This window comes from Garra rufa, chromosome 24, assembly GCF_049309525.1.
Source record: "Garra rufa chromosome 24, GarRuf1.0, whole genome shotgun sequence".
In the NCBI taxonomy this organism is placed as follows: Eukaryota; Metazoa; Chordata; class Actinopteri; order Cypriniformes; family Cyprinidae; genus Garra; species Garra rufa.
Genome location: NC_133384.1, coordinates 25,103,551 through 25,122,276, shown reverse-complemented (window position 1 = coordinate 25,122,276; position 18,726 = coordinate 25,103,551). Strand labels below are relative to the sequence as shown.

At 35.1% G+C, this 18,726-nt stretch overlaps 1 protein-coding gene across 1 annotated transcript in view; it reads left to right on the top strand.

Moving 5' to 3' along the window:
* Positions 1-11,291, top strand: part of LOC141300257 (pyruvate dehydrogenase (acetyl-transferring) kinase isozyme 3, mitochondrial-like) — an 18,728-nt gene extending 7,437 nt beyond the window's left edge. The window contains exon 10 of the mRNA XM_073830579.1: positions 11,079-11,291. Within this exon, the coding sequence (XP_073686680.1) occupies positions 11,079-11,291 (213 nt within the window). The remainder of the gene's footprint in view (positions 1-11,078) is intronic.
* The last annotated feature ends 7,435 nt before the right edge of the window (positions 11,292-18,726 follow it).

Here is an 18,726-nt window from a genome sequence, read left to right as displayed (position 1 = left end):
TTTTAAACAAGCATATACATGAGATCATTTATATGTTATTGCTTGAATAAACGTTTAAAATAGTGCTAGAAATTTTATAATTAAGGAAATTAAACAGACCTAGGCATTTGAAAAGACATAGTGAAATGTGTCTAATAATTCCAAAAAGAAAGAGAAGCATTGGACATAATCAAAATATTCGAGACATTTATTAGGAAAACCATTTTCTTAACAATTTAAGATGCTGCATGTGTTTATCCAGTCTAATCGAAGTGTGCGTCTCTCCTGCGACTTTTTCCAACAAAAATCCCACCCCCTCTCAGAAAATACATAAAACTGACATTACTATATGCGTTTAAAAGTAGCCTGTTAAAATGGTACAATGGTAGTACATCGAGCGCTGTGATTGGCTAATTTACTTTTTTAGGGGGGGGCCCTTAGCCGAGTCAGTGCACAGGGCCCAGAATTCCCAGCGACGCCCCTGTATATGTATATTATCTGTATAAAAGTTATTAATACTAATTAAATATAAAATAAGAATATTATTGTGTGTTATTTTTTGGTGGTGGAGGGGTTGGGGTTGGGGGGGGGGGGTGCCCTTTTTTCAGTTTTAGCACATGCCCCTCAAAAGGTCTGTGCACGGCTCTGGTGCCACCGGCATTTCAGCTGCCAAATCGCCCGCTCTACAAGTGCGAGAATGGGCATCATTGTATCTGCGCTCTTGGTCAGTTTGTGGGTTGTTGAGGGGGGTTAACAGTAGGGCTGGGTAAAAAATATCGATTCTCCGATTTTAATCGATCTTCAGTTTAACGCAACGATATCGATTCGGGAAATCCCCGAATCGATTCTTAATGCACGTGCTTCACGTAAGAGCATATGAATATTCCCCTCTCGTCCTGAAGGTGTCACTAGTGTTCCTGCTGAGAGAGGTTTCTCAACTGCTGGTGATCTAATCACAGCGCAAAGGAGCTGCCAGATCAGATCAGAACATGTTGATCAGCTGCTTTTTTTGCTGAAAAATCTGGTGATCAAAAATGATTAGGCTGTAGTTAAGAACTGTTAGTTTTATGGACAGTTAGAATGTTTTGTATATGCAGACAAGGGCTTTATGATGGGCCTGTTTTGAATTTAGAAAAATGTTTTATTTCTTAAACATGTTTGAAGTTCTTAATAGATTTCACTGTTGCACATTTAGTCTTTTTATTTTTTTACAGTAATTAGCATTTTGCAGTTTGTTTACATGGTGTACAATGGATGCACATATTTATGACTTCTTGTTACAGTGTTCATTTAAAATAAAAGTTGTTTAAAATAAACAACTGTGTGCACCCTATTATTAATGTAGATGTGTATTTCAGTAATAAACTTAAGTAGGGGAGTTTCAGTTACCAGCATTTATATCAAAATATGGATCCCATGTCTGCAAAACTAACATTTTAAATGAAATATTGATAGCTAATCGATATCGAATCGAATCGAAATCGAAATCGAATCGAATCGAAACCATAAAAATAAGAATCGAATCGAATTGCCAAATTGGTCACAATACCCAGCCCTAGTTAACAGCCACGTCTTTAATGGATAACCGCGGTCTCCTGATATGCAGTTAAATAATTACGCTCAATAAAATAAAATAAAGTAAAACTTAGCTGTTTCCGATTCACGTATCCAAATTGTTCTTCAGATGGCGACTTTATAGCAATGTCCGTGCAGTCGATCGCTTGCGCTTACATTAGGAAAACCGGTGATCGCTGCAAATTGCGCTTTGTTTGGCTGGTCAACTGCATGGTATGGAAATCTTATATACCTGCTAGACATGCGGATGATCCCGTCCCATACAGCTGGCATTGCACGAGCGATCTGCCAGTTCCCTTTGGAAAGAACAATTTGCCAGGAAACCAAGCGTTATCAGCACCTTTAAGGGAACGGGTAATGCGTGGCTCCTCGCTGTCTCCAAATTTGGACCCAACTCAGGAAATCTGAAACGGCTTATAAGCCAGTCATCATCGTGGGCCAGAAAATCACTGTGATCCCTAAACGTTCCCTTCGGATTCGGCCATTGATGTATAAGGACAACATTGCCATAGACTAAGGGTTGTAATTTGCAAATGCTTTTATATGTTCTAAATCACATAATTGGTAGAAAAATATTGTCTCAATTAACCCATTTTATCAATTATAAATTAATAGCAATGTTTTTCACATGTGTTGGTGCGATACTTTGTAGTGTGCAATTTAAAATAATTGCCTCTAGGAGTCGCCAAGGGAAATAAAACAAACACACGCACAAAAAATACACGTACGCCAGACATGGAGTTGGCGTGGATCAACGCACATTCTCACGTTAATTTCATCGTTAGTAAATCCAAACGTGAGCGCGAAATCTGGCGTACGCAAAGTTTTTGTGCGTACGCATCGTTGATACATGAGGCCCCTGGTCAACAAACTAGCCTGTGCTGCGGCTGACACATTGTTCCTCTATAAAGCAAGTCTATTTACTGTTTGCAATTACAAGCTGATATTGCAGTAACATGAATGCCTTTCATTCTTTTATTAAATCTCGGAGAAAAGTCTGAAAAACCCTTAATCGAGTCTGAAAAACCCTTAGTCGATGATGACCCTTTACCACAAGGATACTGTAGTTATTAATATATAGCGGCCTGTGTGACTGAAAGCCACACATACAGACAAAATAACCATCACGGCCTCTCAGTGTTAAGCAAGGTATTCGGATAAACGTCCCTCATTTTGAAAACATGAACATAGCAGTCCAGCGGTAAACATTTTGCCTTGAAAGCCTCTTCAGCATTGGTAGATAAAGGCCTTGGTTAACAATCAGTTAATCAAAACGTGAAGGTTTTTTGTTGAAAGTGTGCTTTTCTGCTTTCAAGGGGTCTCGCCCTCCAACATAGAACCGAAAGAGACGTTTTGTTTTAGTAAAAAGAAAGTAGACATAACATGCTCATCACAAGGACGTTGTACAACCGCCTTCATCAACTTTTGGCACCATCAATAGCCCAGACAGCCAGCACATCGACAGCGACTGAATAGCACTCACAAACAAAAGTCTTCTCGGCCTGCCATTTCAGATGTAAAGCAGATATGTAATTTAATTTCTCCAAAAAAAGGTGTCCCTTCTTATTGCATTACGAACACCTTGGGAGGCTGGTGTTAAATGCTGTTTAGGTCACCTCTATGCGGTCTAAGTGCAATCTATCTTCCTTTGTCACTGTCACAGATCCAGGGTCAAAGCACAGAACCACTGAGACTCTGCCTTCCACTGCCTTTGTCTGACTAAGAGTTCATTACAAATCCATGAGAGAAAAAAAGAGGGATTAAAACAGGAATAGCTTTATTGATGCAGCTGTTAAAGGAGAATCGTAGGACATTCAAAACAGACGTACTGAAGCTCCAACTTTATACTATATAGACTGTACTGTTAAGACCATATGTCCACCATTCAAACAAACTTGAGTAAGACGGATGCTCAGTATCGCCATTACGCCAACTTTATTACCTGCACTGGCAGTTGATATTCAACATAAGCTAGCAGTGCTTAAAAAAAATCTTCCATATTCTTTTATATAAAAATATATTGTCATTATTTACTCCTTTGTCTATTTCTTATGGAAGCCCATTTCCATCACTGAATAAAAAAAATAAAAAGGTAATTTTGACTTTTTATCTCACAATTCTTCCTTTTTTTTTTTTTTTTTGCAATTCCAAACAATAACCCACTTCCAGCCCAAATAACCTTGAATTTGGTTGCATGCCATTTTTTGGCAAAATAACTAGTTAGATGTATGATATTCCATCCTGTAAGCAAACGCAGCAGCGTTTACAAGGTTTTATGGTTTAATTTTTTAATTTTTTAATTGATGACTAGTCTAATATTGGGATATGTTTAGACGTCTATTAAATTTTCACTGACAGCCCATATACAAACTTGTTTTAGCCTAGACGTCTGGGCTGTGTTTTCATGGCTATTAGACGTCTTTTAGACCAAAAATTGCTTGCTGGGTGTGAGATATAAACTCGCATTTCTGAGAAAATAGTCTTTTTTTGCCCCCGGAATTGGACTTTATAACTCGTAATTGCAAGTTTATATCATGCAATTCTGAGAACAAAAGTCTGAATTGTGAGTTTATATCTTTCTCACTTTATTATTTGCAATTGCGAGTTTATACCTCACAATTTTGAGAAAAACAACTTGCAGTTGCAAGAAAAAAAGTCCGAATTGTGAGTTTGTATCATTGAATTTTGAGAAAAAAAGTGAGAGAATTGCGAGATGTAAACTAAAGTCAGAATTGTAAGTTTACTTTATAACTCGCAATTGCAGGATTATATCTCAATTCTGAGGAAAAAAGTCAGAATCACGAGTTTGTATCAATCAATTTTGAGAAAAGTCAGAATTGCGAGATGTAAATTCGTAATTGCAAGAAAAAGTCTAAATTGTGAGTTTATATATCCCGATTCTGACTTTATTACTCGCAATTGCGGGTTTATCTCACAATTCTAAGGAAAAAAGTCAGAACTGCGAGTTTGTATCATGTAATTTCAAGAAAAGTTAGAATTGCGAGATGTAAAATCACAATTGTGAGTAAAAGTCAGAATTTTGAGTTTATATTTCACAATTTTGACTTCTCTGAATTGCGAGATATAAACTTACAATTCAGAGTCAGAATTGCGCAAAATCACAATTGAGAGAAAAAGGTCAGAATTGTGAGTTTATATCATGCAATTTTGAGAAAAGTCCGAATTGTCAGATCTAAACTTGCAATTGCGAGAAAAATGTTGAATTATGAGTCTATAACTCAATTCTGGATAAAAGTCAGAATTGTGAGTTTGCATCATGCAATTTTGAGAAAAGTCAGAATTGTGAGTTTATATATACACAATATTGACTTCTAATTTCTCAGAATTACAAGATATAAACATACAATTCAGAGTCAGAATTGCGTAAATTCGCAATTGACAGAAAAAAGTCAGAACTGCGATTTTATATATTGCAATTCTGACTTTATAACTCAATTCTGAGAAAAAAGTCAGAATTGTGAGTTTGTATCATCCAATTTTGAGAAAAGTCACAATTGCAAGATGTAAACTCGCATTTGCCAGAAAAAGTCAGAATTGTGAGTTTATGTATCGCAATTCTGACTTTATAACTCGCAATTGCGGGTTTATATCTCACAATTCTGATTAAAAAAAAGTCGCAATATCTTTTTTTATTTAGTGGCAGAAACGGGCTTTCATAGCTTCTTATTCCAAACACAAAAGAAGATATTTTGAATTATATTAAATGATCACTTGAAAAATGTTTTGTCTATATAATGAATTAATATTGTATAGACGAAAAAAAAAGTTATCTTTTCTGTTTTGTATAAAGATGTGGACTGACACAAATGTGAGTAAATTATGACAGAACTTTATTTTTTAAAGAACCGTCCAACTAAATCTGGACTGATGTCTACAAAAAAAATAAATGAATAATTTCAAAAAGCTTCCAAAACTTAAATGAAATAAAAACATGAAAAACTGTACATATATAAATACTCTCTCTACAGTCATGGAAGCAGCCATATTTTCTCCTTTCTATTACTGTCTGTATCGGGAGGTGTAAATCACGGGTTAGTGAAAAACAGAGGCTCCTGGCCTCAAATTTTATTGGACAATCATCACTGCCAACTGGGTTTTGACCGATTAGGGTTCTTTCCCGTAACTGTTGTGGAGTTCTCCAATTCTGCACAATCAACAAACCATAATGAGAACTTAAGCAAAAGAGAGGCCCTCTGGTTCACTCAAAGGGGAATCACAGAGATGCCAGTGTGATTTATGAATTAAACATATTTTCAATGAAATTTTGTTTAGTTATATTTTGCAGTATATTGTGGCTTACCCCCTCTTTCATTACAAACCAAAGTGCCGTAATGAAAACAGTTGCTTGCAGCACAGAGCCAGTTTTGAGCGCTTTATGCAGAGGAAAATTTATCACCGGCGTTCTAGCGTAGTCACACATGGCCTTCCCACAAACAATGGAGTCTGGCTTTAGCAAAATAGCAGCCCGAGCTACAAATAAACGTAGCGGTGGCAGACAGATCGCCTTGTTCCACTGTGAAGAGTCTGAGTGTGCCATTGTCTTCCCTGAAAAGTATATTCCAAAAATCAATAATATTCTGACAGATTGTATAAAGATCACCCATCTGCTTGCGCAGACCTCATTAGCGTAAATACCTCCAGGAAAAACGTGCTAATAAATGAAAATAAAATTAACAACGCAGGAGCTCTTTTAAGAACTTGCCTGCAGTGTTCCAGCTAATTATTTCAGAGACCGAATTAGAATGAGACTAACCTGGCTTTTCACCTTTGGCTTTTGTAAAAATAATGCAACCTTTGTGTGGCTGTATGTACCTGGAGGCAGTCTTTCAGGGATGACAGTAAACAATTCGTTTTCACTGAAGTGCAAACACATCTGAAACATGAGCCTTTAACAGATAATGACATGCCACGGCTCCGTTTCAAAGCTGCCATGCTAAGCTCAGATTTAACTAGTTCACTGGAAATTTCTTATGTATAATAGTGAAGGACAGTCACTCTGAAAGAATTAAATACAGTCTTTTAAAGAGGAATATGCAATATGTGAGAATATTTAAACTATTTCTTTTTCTCTAAAAGAAACGAACAGAATCAATAAAAGCTAGACTTCTGGAGTTTTTTGTATCAGTAGGCTGAACACTGTCATAGAAATAACATTTCACAATAAAGATGAAAGAAATACTCAAACTAAGGGGCAGTAGGCGATTTGCAGAAAAAAAAAACATTTTTAAATATATTAACAGGGTTTGATTTTTCTTACCGTTTTAAAGGATCTATTGTACAAATTAAAATGTAGAAATAAATAAATGCATAGTGGGGTTTTTTAAGCACCTTCCGCAGATGATTTGCTTTAAACTGTACATTCTGTCATCATTTATCCAACCTCATGTCGCTCACTGTCACTTTCTCCCCTATGGAACACAAAATGCATTATTATCAAAATGTCAAAGTTGATCTTTTCCATACTGTGAAAATGCACATTGATCACTGGCTGTCAGGTTCAGACACAATCTTGCTTAGCTTATTTAAAAAAAAAGAAATGGGGTTGAGATTTGAACCAATGTCACGTTGCACGTTAATCAAAAACTGTACCACTAAACTAACACCTTAGATTAACAGCTACCAAGCTAGTTATCCAACATAATGCTAAATTACTGAATATGATACAGATACTAATATATACACTTTTAAAGGTCTTATATGCACCCTTCAGGAGTAAATAACGTACAAAGGTGTACCTTTTGAAAGGCTACCACCATAGTGATGGCTTCTGTACTTTTTTTTGTTGTTGTTTGTTTTTATATGCTCTTAGTAAGCCAGGATCACCATTGGTGCCCCCTCTGAAAAACTGGCACATGATGCCCCGCTTCCATTCCACATTTACCTCAATAAATATCTTAACAGCTGAACATTTAAAAAGCATGTAAACTAATCAAACAAAGCACTTTTTGGGTTCTGCATCAAATTCAGGGCATGGAATCGGGGGTAAGGCCCATCAAACTCATCAAAACACTGAGTGAAATTGCCTCAGCGGTAGGAGACTATGCGGCTGACCCTTGCCTCCTCACAGATACTACCCGTTCTTCTGATGCACGCAGGTTCACCATGGCCTCGGAAAGGCGCACGGTCGTTTCAATGAACTCAGCAGAGTCATCCTTCATAGTGTTGCTCTGAGCATCATTTCAAGCTTTTGCCACCTCAGCCCTGGATGTGGCCTCCATAGACCCTCATGCATTCATGTGTTTACTAAGAGAGAAAGAGCAGCATCCACCACAGGAAGGTGCATCTTACCAGCCTCTGTTTGGGGAGGTGGAGGTGTTGACGGGGGTGGAAGAGTAACCACAGACCATTTAAATCGGCCCAGTGAGCCTCCGAAATTGCCTTTGGGGTGGAGCAATTGCAATGTTCTAGATCATTAGGTCAAATAAGTCATGGAGAAATTCCAGTTAGAGAGGGCAAATTTGCGGACATTTTGACAAAACTGTATATCATGGTCTGGTTTCTAAAGATGGGCCAGAGAGTGGGTTTTGCCTAAAATTGCTCCCTACTGTGAGGACGGAGTTAATGACCTCATAGCTCTCCTGTCTTTTCAGATGGCAGACTGAGCTTCCAAACAATTTATATTAGTGTGACCGATGTGGATTGCAATACATTAGCCAATTTGATACTGAACAGCTCCACATGCTCTTCAAAATAAAAAACACCCCAGTGTGTTGTGACTTTTTAAAAAACCTCACACCTTCATACATCATGCAAGAAGTGACTCACTGGCCGCTGGTAAAATAACAGCCGGATTTCTGCTGTCGAGTAGTTTGTCAGACCGCTGTGGTTTCACAGTACAGTCAGCCTCAAAACTGCTATCGTTCATTCTGAAAATAAAGTAGGAGGGTGTCAATTTGGACACAAGGAAGGCCACAATGGTCACATCGTTACCCAACAACCAGATAAGCAATTAGTTACATAAATTTGTTTATATAGAGTTTTATTTTTAGCCATGGTGGTTTGAAAAGAATAAATAAAAAGATGCTAATTTGCATGCAAGTCTTACAGTAATAAAATCATAGTTTTAGGCCTTGTCCAAACTAGTGCAATTTCGCTCAAAAACACTTTTTTTTTTCTTCCTTTTGGCCTTCGGTCCGCACTGAGATTGCGTTTTTGTTAAGTAAAACAGTTTTTGAAAACGCGCTCTAAACTGGATAAATTTGAATATGCCATTTAAGCATTGTAGTGTGGACTACAATGATGAATGATGAATGTTTTGTCATGTGACACATAGAATGTTTTGGCATTGTACCAATAGATATTTGTGACCCTGGACCACAAAACCAGTCATAAGGGCCACTTTTATGAAATTGAGATTTATACATTATCTGAAAGCTGAATAAATAAGCTTTCCATTGATGCATGGTTTGCTAGGATAGAATATATTTGGCCGAGAAACTACTATCTAAAAATCTGGAACCTGAAATCTAATATATTGAGAAATTTGGCTTTAAAGTAGTCTTTGCAATGCATATTACTAATCAAAAATTCAGATTTGATATATTTACGGTAGGAAATTTACAAAATATCTTCATGGAACACAATCTTTTTTTTTTTTTATATATCCTAATGATTTTTGGCATAAAAGAAAAAAATATAATTTTGGCCCATGCAATGCATTGTTGCTATTGCTACAAATATACCCATACTACTTACAACTGGTTTTGTGGTCCAGGGTCATATTTATACCAGTATTGTGCCTGTTATGTGCTACTTTTACACTATTGCTAAAGATACTAATGATAAAGATGTTTCTCTATAAAAATACAGAGAAACTGTACTTGAAGTCAAACTATGTAACCAAAAATAAGTGTACAATTGAAAAAAAAAATCTGTATTTAAAAGTTAACTGAACAACTGAAATCAAGAGATTTCACAGTTCCTAAAGTAACCAGCTTTATCACAATTTCCTGACTAGGTAAAGGTCTAGAATATAGAAATGTGAAATAAAAATCATAAATGATGACCTGTGAAATATGTACTTCATTCGTTTTACTCCTTATATTGTTTAGACATTAAAAGGAAGTATTCAGTTTCAATGCCACTACAGAAGTATAGTAACAAAGTACAGTTACCTAAGTAATTTACAACCCTGCACATCTGTATTTGACCACCGCATCATGTTGCACATTAAAAAAACGTGGTAAAAGTTACATTTTGTTGTTTTGATACCCCTATTTTCAGCTACATTATACCTGTTAAAGAATACATAACTCATTTAAAAAAAAAAATATGTACACCACTGCTCAAAGGTTTGGTATCAGTAAGATTTGTAATGTATTTTAAATACGTTTCTAATGCTCATCAAGGCTGCATTTATTTGATCAAAAATACAGAAAAAAATATTAAAATATTCTTATGATGAAAAATAACATTCTTCTATTTTAATATACATTAAAAATCTAATTTATTTCTGTGACCAAAGCTGAATTTTTTTCACCATCATTACCCCAGTATTCAAAAAAAAAAAAAAATATATATATATATATATATATATATATATATTTTTTTTTTTTTTTTTGGAACCTGTGATTCTTTGATGAATAATAAGTCCAAAAAAAAAAAAAACAGCATTTATTTAAAATAGAAATCTTTTCTAACAATATACATTACTAGTCAAAAGTTTGTATTCCTTCTTTTTTTAAAGAAATTGTTACTTTTATTCAGCAAGGATGTGTTAAATTGATAAAAAAAATGATATCAAAGACTTACATTGTTAGAAAAGATTTATATTTTGAATAAATGCTGTTCTTTTTAACTTTTTATTCAAAGAATCCTGAAAGAAGTATCACAGATGGCAAAAAATATTTAGTAGCACAACTGTTGCCAACATAGACGATTCTAATAATAAATCAGCATATTAAAATGATTTCTGAAGGATCATGTGACACTGGAGACAGGAGTAATGGCTGATGAAAAATCAGCTTTGCATCACAGGAAAAGTTTTTTTAATCTATATTAAAATAAAAAAAATAAAAATTATATTGTAATAACACTTTGGAGTTTTATTGGGGGGGCTTTTTCTGATTTTTTTTTTTTTAAACATTACAAGTCTTACTGATCCCAAACTTTTGAGCGGTAGCGTAACTTTAAAAAGCAGAACGTTTAAAATAAAACTGCTACATTTCTAACAGACATGACCTGAAACAATTCATAAGGTGCTTCTAATCTACTATTCCTAAACTTGCAATGCATTCATATACATAGCCGTATAATATCAGCGCTCCACACAAACAAATGTAAAAACGCAAGCGGCGTCCAGCTCAGCCCACACAAGCTCAGTGTAAACTGCCTTATCAGACCGAAAGCAAGCACCCAGAGTCTATCAGCACAGTGTACATGTCCACAGCGAACACCCTAAACGCCCCGCTGCCTGTCCGACCACGTCTGCGGTGTGTCACAGCACGTGAAAACACTTTTCCATGACAGGTAATGTGTTTCCAGTTAAGACCCCGTCCACTTAGCGAAGAGTGGAAATGAATCAGCTCAGGAAAGCATCACCTCACAGTTTAGGGCAGCAGCGGGTCCAGCGGCGGCTTCATCTAACAGGCGGTCGAGGTGTGGCGTGGGGGCCGCTCAGCGCCCTGGGTAAAGGCCCCACGTTGCCAACTGTTAATAGGCTTAAGGCCGGGCCCATTGTCTTTCATCATGGCGGTGGGTCTGCTTGTCCATACTAGCCTGCCAGACCAACAGTTTTCACACGTATGTATAGATGGAAAGAAGTGGAGCAGATGTGGCTTTCATCTCCCCTGACAAAGTTTCTCTAGAAATACAAACACTCCCAAAAACTAAGTTTAATTCTCTGAGGCAGGGTATGATCCATTTTTTACAGTGGGCTCACCGCGCTCGCAATGAAACAACGACCCTGCTGTTTGGCATTGCAGTCTGTATTTATTTTCAATCCATCCTTTCTTCTTTCTCTCATCTTTTAATTAATTTTTTATCCCCTGCGTGCGACTGGAGCCCCTCGCTAGCCCGGTCTCCTGTCGAGACGCTATATTATTCTCAAGCGTAAATGAAGACAAAGAATTTTTCAAATCACCTCCAGTCAAGCACCATGATTTGTTTTATTCATCCTCGTCCAACCCCTTTTTTCCCCACATCCTCTTGTCAATTTTGCATGTGTTGCCTGGTGTGAAGCCCTTCTCTGCTGTTTGTCCCACATGAGGGCTGGAACTTTCATGCCGCTTTAGCATGCGAGTTCACTGCCGATCTCCCTCTAGGTCAACGTCTCCTTTGGTCTGAGGGCAAGTGTCCCGTGACTCCCGTCTGCCTGCAACATCATCTCCAAATACAACGCCAGTCCTTTTTCAAGGAAAAAAAATTAGTTTTTAAAATCACTGAAAGCATTTGCACAAAATATGATCATTTCTTTCACTCTGTGTTTGTAATTAACAGCACAGTGTGTCCAAATTGTAGGCATCTTATATATACCATAATGTGGGGAGGAATGAGGTAGGCTGTGTTAAATTGTATTGTATTGTAAATGACTTAAAATTATATATAATGAAAGAGAGATTTTTGAACAAAGTCCTATATGCTCACTAAAGCAGCATTTTGATTAAAAATTTAAATAAATTGAAAACAGTAATATTGTGAAATATTATTTTAAAATAACTGTTTTCTATTTTAATATATTTGCTCAAGAAATTATCAATTCCAAAAAACATTGTATTGCTTTATTTTATTTATTTATTTTATAAACCTTGATGCTTTTTTAGGATTCTCTAATTATTAGAAAGGCTAAAAAAAAAAAAAAAAAATTATTTGAAATACATTTTCTGTAACAAAGTTATTCCATCAATTTATGGACTTGTTAAAAAAAAAAAAATAAGTAAAAAAAATAATAAAATATCTTACCAACCTTACATTTTTGACCTGAACCTCAAAGTCCTATTTAACTAAACAATATTCATATTTTCAAAAACTAGATTGGAAAACATTATTCAGTATATCTGAACACAATAAAACAATTTTCAACATTGCGTTACAGTATTTTCTTACATTTAGATGAAAAGCTCAATGACCCTATTGATAAGTCATAATTAATTTAGTCAAATAATACATTTTTATTTCAGATTTTTTTTATAATGGACCCTTTTCACAGACTGTGATGATGCATTTCACCTTTATTGAAATTGGAAATTTAACAAAGTATTTTTCTATAAATTATCAATTTTAAATGTACATTTTAATTTCGTGTTTCCTACCTAGAAATTTAGTTAATGCTGCTAATACATTAATTGTTTTTTATAATTTTTTTTTTATAATGGACACTTTTAACAAACTGTGATGACCCATTTCCACATTTATGAAAAGTGTAAATCTAGAAAAGGAGTTTTTCTATATATTTTCATTTTTAAATATTTTAAATGCACATTTAAACTTTGTGTTTTCTTACCTTGATATTAAATTACATAAAACTAGTTAATTTAGCTAATTCTGTAAAACATTTTAATACATTTTTTATTAAAATTTTAAAAGTATTTTTTCTATAAACTTTCATTTTGAAATATTTTAAATGTACATTTTAACTTTGTTTTCATACCTTGATATTAAATTACAGAAAACTAGTTAATGCTGCCATGTAATACATTTTAATTATTATCATTATTTTTTTTTAGTAATGGACCCTTTTCACAGACTGTGATGACGCATTTCCACATTTATTAAAATTGTAAATCTAGCAAAGTATTTTTTCTATATATTTTCATTTTTAAATATTTTAAATGCACATTTTAACTTCTGATTTTCTTACCTTGATATTACATTACAGAAAACTAGTCAATGTTGCCATGTTATACTATATTATATTATATTATATTATATTATATTATATTATATATAAAAATGGACACTTTTCACAAACTGTGATAATTCATTTCCACATTTATGAAAATTGTAAATTTTGTCAATTGTAAAAAAAAAAAAAAAAAAATTTATTTTCATTTTTAAATATTTTAAATGTAGCTTTTAACTTGTTTTCTTACCTTGATATTAAATTACGTAAAAAAAAAAAAAATGGAGTATTTCTAATACTGTATTAGAATCCCAGAAATGAGAAGGGGTCCATACAAGTCGCTTTGACAAAAATTTTACCTGCCATTTAGAAAATTCACTTTGAAATTCAAAAATAAATAAATAAACAAAATTTAACTTCCATTAAATAGGCTTCTTATGTCTAGCTGTGCACGACGGGCCTTTTATACAATATAGTAGAAACCTGACAGAAATTGCACACTGTTTGCAACACATCTTACCCAACTCTCCCCTACTGTTCCAGCTCTTGAAAACATTGTTTTCACTTTCAGTAAGCTGCACTACTGCGGCCATTGTACTGCATCAGCCGCCAGTAATACACTTGTGCTATCAACACATACAAGAGTTTGTAAACTTGACCTTGACTTGACATTTAAAGCCCTTTCTTTAGGTCTGGACTTGTTTTCAATTACAGCACCCTGTAAAACCCCCCCAAAGTGCCATCAAACGGGTCTCCGATGTATATTTCTGAGGCAGCTCGGCCTGCTTGACACATACAGAACGTAAAACAGGAACAGATTTCTCAACCTCAATGGCAGCAAAGACAAAGACACCATCGCTGAGAGGAAAATGTACTTCACTGTACCAAATCAACCAAATGAACACAGCCTTTATGTGTCACCCGTGTAGGAAATGAACACTTTTGTTCAGTTTAGCTACTTCATTCTGAACGGGATGTTCACACAGAGCTGTAATTAACTCTTTGATTGGACATTAATTGTGAACAAAACTGTAATGTCTGATTCCTTAATGCCCTGCTCATACAATATGCTCTGTATTATAAGCCAAGCTGTCTTTCGTAATTAGCATGAAAAAAAGCACTGCGACATCGTGTGAAGAGTAGCTTGAGATCTAACAACTGAGATTACTGACCCGATTAATAGCTAACTGATGAATTATTCCCCATTATCTGCTACTTGCTAATTGCAAAGACTAAGGAGTTTATTTAAACAAATTAACTAATTGCTCTCTCTGTTTTTCAGCTGCCGGAGGGATGATAAAATGTAAATGAGAGAGTCATTACCAATTCTTGGCATCTATCCAGTGCTTCATGGCCTTATCAAACTGCTTTTTACAATGTATGACTAATGCACTCTAATAATTTATCTTTCCTGATCATATTAAAGTTCATTGATTCCGGGCTCTGATTGCGAAGCCGGGCTGGCAACGGTTACAAACGCATCTGAAAGTGACCGATCAAGAGAAATGTACTGCCATACTTCCATCAGCGTAAAGGTTGTGGGTCTCACGGCAAAGTGAAACTGGCAGACACCTTCTACATGGAGAGGAACAGACCTTTTGTGCACGAATGACCTAAAGGTTGATGAATTTGTTGCCTTGTTTTTCCTCATCTGTGCTGCTGCTTGGAAACAGACCTTGCCGGATCTGAAGATGCAGGAAATGTTTTGTTTTATGGACAGATGTCTTTTAATTAGATGAAACTACCTCATTCCAATAAATAGTTTTCTTTTCTTTTCTGATGTACTTCCTTTTAAAACAGGTTGACATACTATTTTCTTTTAAACAGCCAATCAGCTTTACTTAAGATTTGCTACTTAATAGAGGGAGATTCTCACTTTTGGACATTTGACTGGACAAAAACTTTGTGGTACAGGATCATTTATCATTATTTTTTGATCCATTTTTTAAGTAAAGATGTATTGCATGCTATGGCTTAAAAAAAAAAAAGTTAAGATTAAGGTAAATGTAAAACACTACTCTTCAAAAAAAATTAAGTCTTTTAGAGCATTTTGACTAAATTAAAGGACCACATTAACATGAACAGCTCTCAAAACTATGGAAGCCCGTTTCAGCCACTGAATCAATTTTAAAAAGGCAATTGTGACTTTTTTTCTTACAGTTCTGACTTTTTTCCTCACAAATAATAAAATGTAAAAAAAAGTTTGTATCTTGTAATTTTTACTTTGTCACAACTGACTTTCTCTTAGAACTGAGTCAGAATTGCAAGATATAAACTCACAATTTTGAAAATTTTCTCAGAATTCTGACTTTTATTCTAAGAATGGTAAGATATAAACTCGCAAATCAGACTTTTTTCCTCAAATGCATGTTCGCATCTAGCAATTCTGACTATTCTCGCAATTGCGAGTTCTCAGAATTTAGAGATATAAACTTGCAATTTTGACTATTTTCTCAGAATTGTAAGATTCAGACTTATATTATTACTTATATTATTCTTATATTGACTTTTTCTCAAATGCAAGTTTATATCTCGCAATTCTGACTTTTTTCTCCCAATTCTGACTTTTTTGTCTCAGAATTGTAATATGTATATAAATACATAATATAATACATATAATATATAAATAAAGATATAAAATGGCAATTCAGACTTTTTTTCTCAAATGCAAGTTTGCACTTCGCAATTCTGACTTTTTCTGGCAACTGCAAGTTTATATCTCAATTCTCGTAATACTTTTTTTCTCACAGTTCCCACTTTTTTCTCAGAATTGTGAGATAAACTCGTAATTCTAACTTTTTTCTCACAATTCTGACTTTTTTGTCTCAGAATTGTAAGATATAAACTCGCAATTTAGACTTTCGTTCTCAAATGCAAATTTGCATCTCCCAATTCTGACTTTTTTTTCCTTGCAATTCTGACTTTTTTCTTAGAATTGTAAGATATAAACTGGCAATTCAGACTTTTTTTTTTATCAAATGCAAGTTTGCATCTCACAATTCTGACCTTTTTTTGGCAAATGTGAGTTTATATCTTATAACTTGAACTTTTTCTCAGTTCTTTTTTTTTCAAAATTGTGAAATAAACTCGTAATTCCTCACAAATGTGAGTTTGCATCTCACAATTCTGACTTTTTTATTAGAATTGTAAGAAATAACCTTGCAACTCAGACTTTCTTTTCTAAAATGCAAGTTTGCATCTCACAAATCTTTTTTTCTCACAATTGCAAGTTTATATCTTGCAGTTCTGACTTTTTTCTTGCAATTCTGACTTTATCAAAATTGTGAAATATAAACTCGCAATTCTGACTTTTCACAAATGCGAGTTTGCATCTTGCAATTCAGACACTTTTCTCAGAATTGCGAGATATAAACTCACAATTTTGGCTTTTTTCTTAGAATTGAGATTTAAACTGACTTTTTTCTCAAATGCAAGTTTGCATCTCACAATTCTGACTTTTTTCTGGCAACTGTGAGTTTATATCTCATAATTTAGACTTTTTTCGTCACAGTTCTCATTTTTCCTTAGAACTGTGATAAACGCACAACTCTGACTTTTTTCCCCTCACAAATACGAGTTTGCATCTCACAATTCTGACTTTTTTCTCAGAATTGTAAGACATAAACTCACAATTCAGACTTTTTTCCTCAAATGTAAGTTTGCAAGTTTTTTCTCACAATTGCAAGTTTATATCTTGCAGTTTTGACTTTTTTCTTGCAATTCTGACTTTTTTTCTCAAAATTGTAAAACAAACACGCAATTCTGACTTTTCTCAAATGCGAGTTTGCATCTTGCAATTCTGACTTTTTTTTCTGGCAACTGTGAGTTTATATCTCATAATTTAGACTTTTTTCGTCACAGTTCTCACTTTTTCTTAGAATTGTGATAAACACGCAACTCTGTTTGCATCTCACAATTCTGACTTTTTTCTCAGAATTGTAAGATATAAACTTGCAACTCAGACTTTTTTCCAAGTTTGCATCTTACAATTCTGACTTTTCCTTGCAGTTGTGAAGTTTATATTGCAATTCTAAAGTTTTTCTCAGCATTGAGACATAAATTTACAATTCTGACTTTTCTCTCAGAATTGTAAGATAAATCTCACAATTCTGACTTTTTTCTTAGAATTGTCAGAAACTGACAATTGTAAATTATAAAGTCAGAATTGCGAGATATTTCATCTTGTTTGCATCTTGCAATTCAGAATTTTTTTTTCTGACAAATGCAAATTTGCATCTCACAATTCTGACTTCTTTCTCAGAATTGTAAGACAAACTCGCAATTCAGACATTTTTCTAGAATGCAAGTTTGCATCTCACAATTCTGACTTTTTTCTTGCAATTTTCTCGAGTTTGCATCTCGCTCAGAACTCACAATTCTGAGGGAAATTGCGAGAATTGTGTTCATGTCTTGCAATTCTGACTTTATAACTCGCAATTGCAAGTTCATATCATGCAAATGTGAGAAATTGTGAGATAAGTGGCTTCCATACAAAATAACCATGCAAAAAGTGAACATTTTTCCAAGTTCACAGGGCCTTTAAATATCCAACACCATGCTGGGGGAAAAAAACAAAGGAAAAGGTGTGCTCTATTTCCAGCACCTTACCCACATCTAAGCAGCCAAGAAGCATCCTACAACATCAAGGTTTGTCCCAGAGGCCACAAAGATGCATAAATTAGATATAACATACTCTGCAGGTGACAAAGTGATGTGTTTTACTGACCCAGATCCACCTTTGCTTAGCTGGAGCGGGTCATAAACATCTTGCGTATGCGCAGCCATGATCGGCCCACATCAAAATCCGTCAATAGCACTCCACAAAAAAAAAAACACAGCGGGACGACAGGGGTGTCATCATCCCAAGACTGAGAGAAAACAGCTGTTATGCAAAGGCATAACTCTCCATTGGCTGATTAGTAGCCGAAGGACGAGGTGTAAAGATCCCCGTCGGATGGGAGAGCTCAGAGCAACATACGCGATCAATATATCAATATGCATTTAAAGGGTCCGAGTTGGACCTCTAATCAGGATTACAGGGCGCCTGAACAGCACTACCCTCAACAAATCAATTAACAAATGATATGTACTCCATTGATACGTGTTCATCATCCGGCTTTATTGAAGATCGTCCAACTGCCTGTCACACGCCAGACCAGTCACAGACCAGCAAGCCCTTATCTCCTGACGCCGGCGTCTGTTTCATAGACTCCAAACAGCGGCATTTCCATGCTGTGCCTGCTGGTGTACAATCCAAAAATGTCAGCTTACATAGCGCATTGTTATTCAAATGCAGTCGAGACAACAGGGTTGATTTCTGGATGCAAGGCCGTGAGGCCTGGCTAATCCTCTCTGGGCTGTGTTACGCTTTA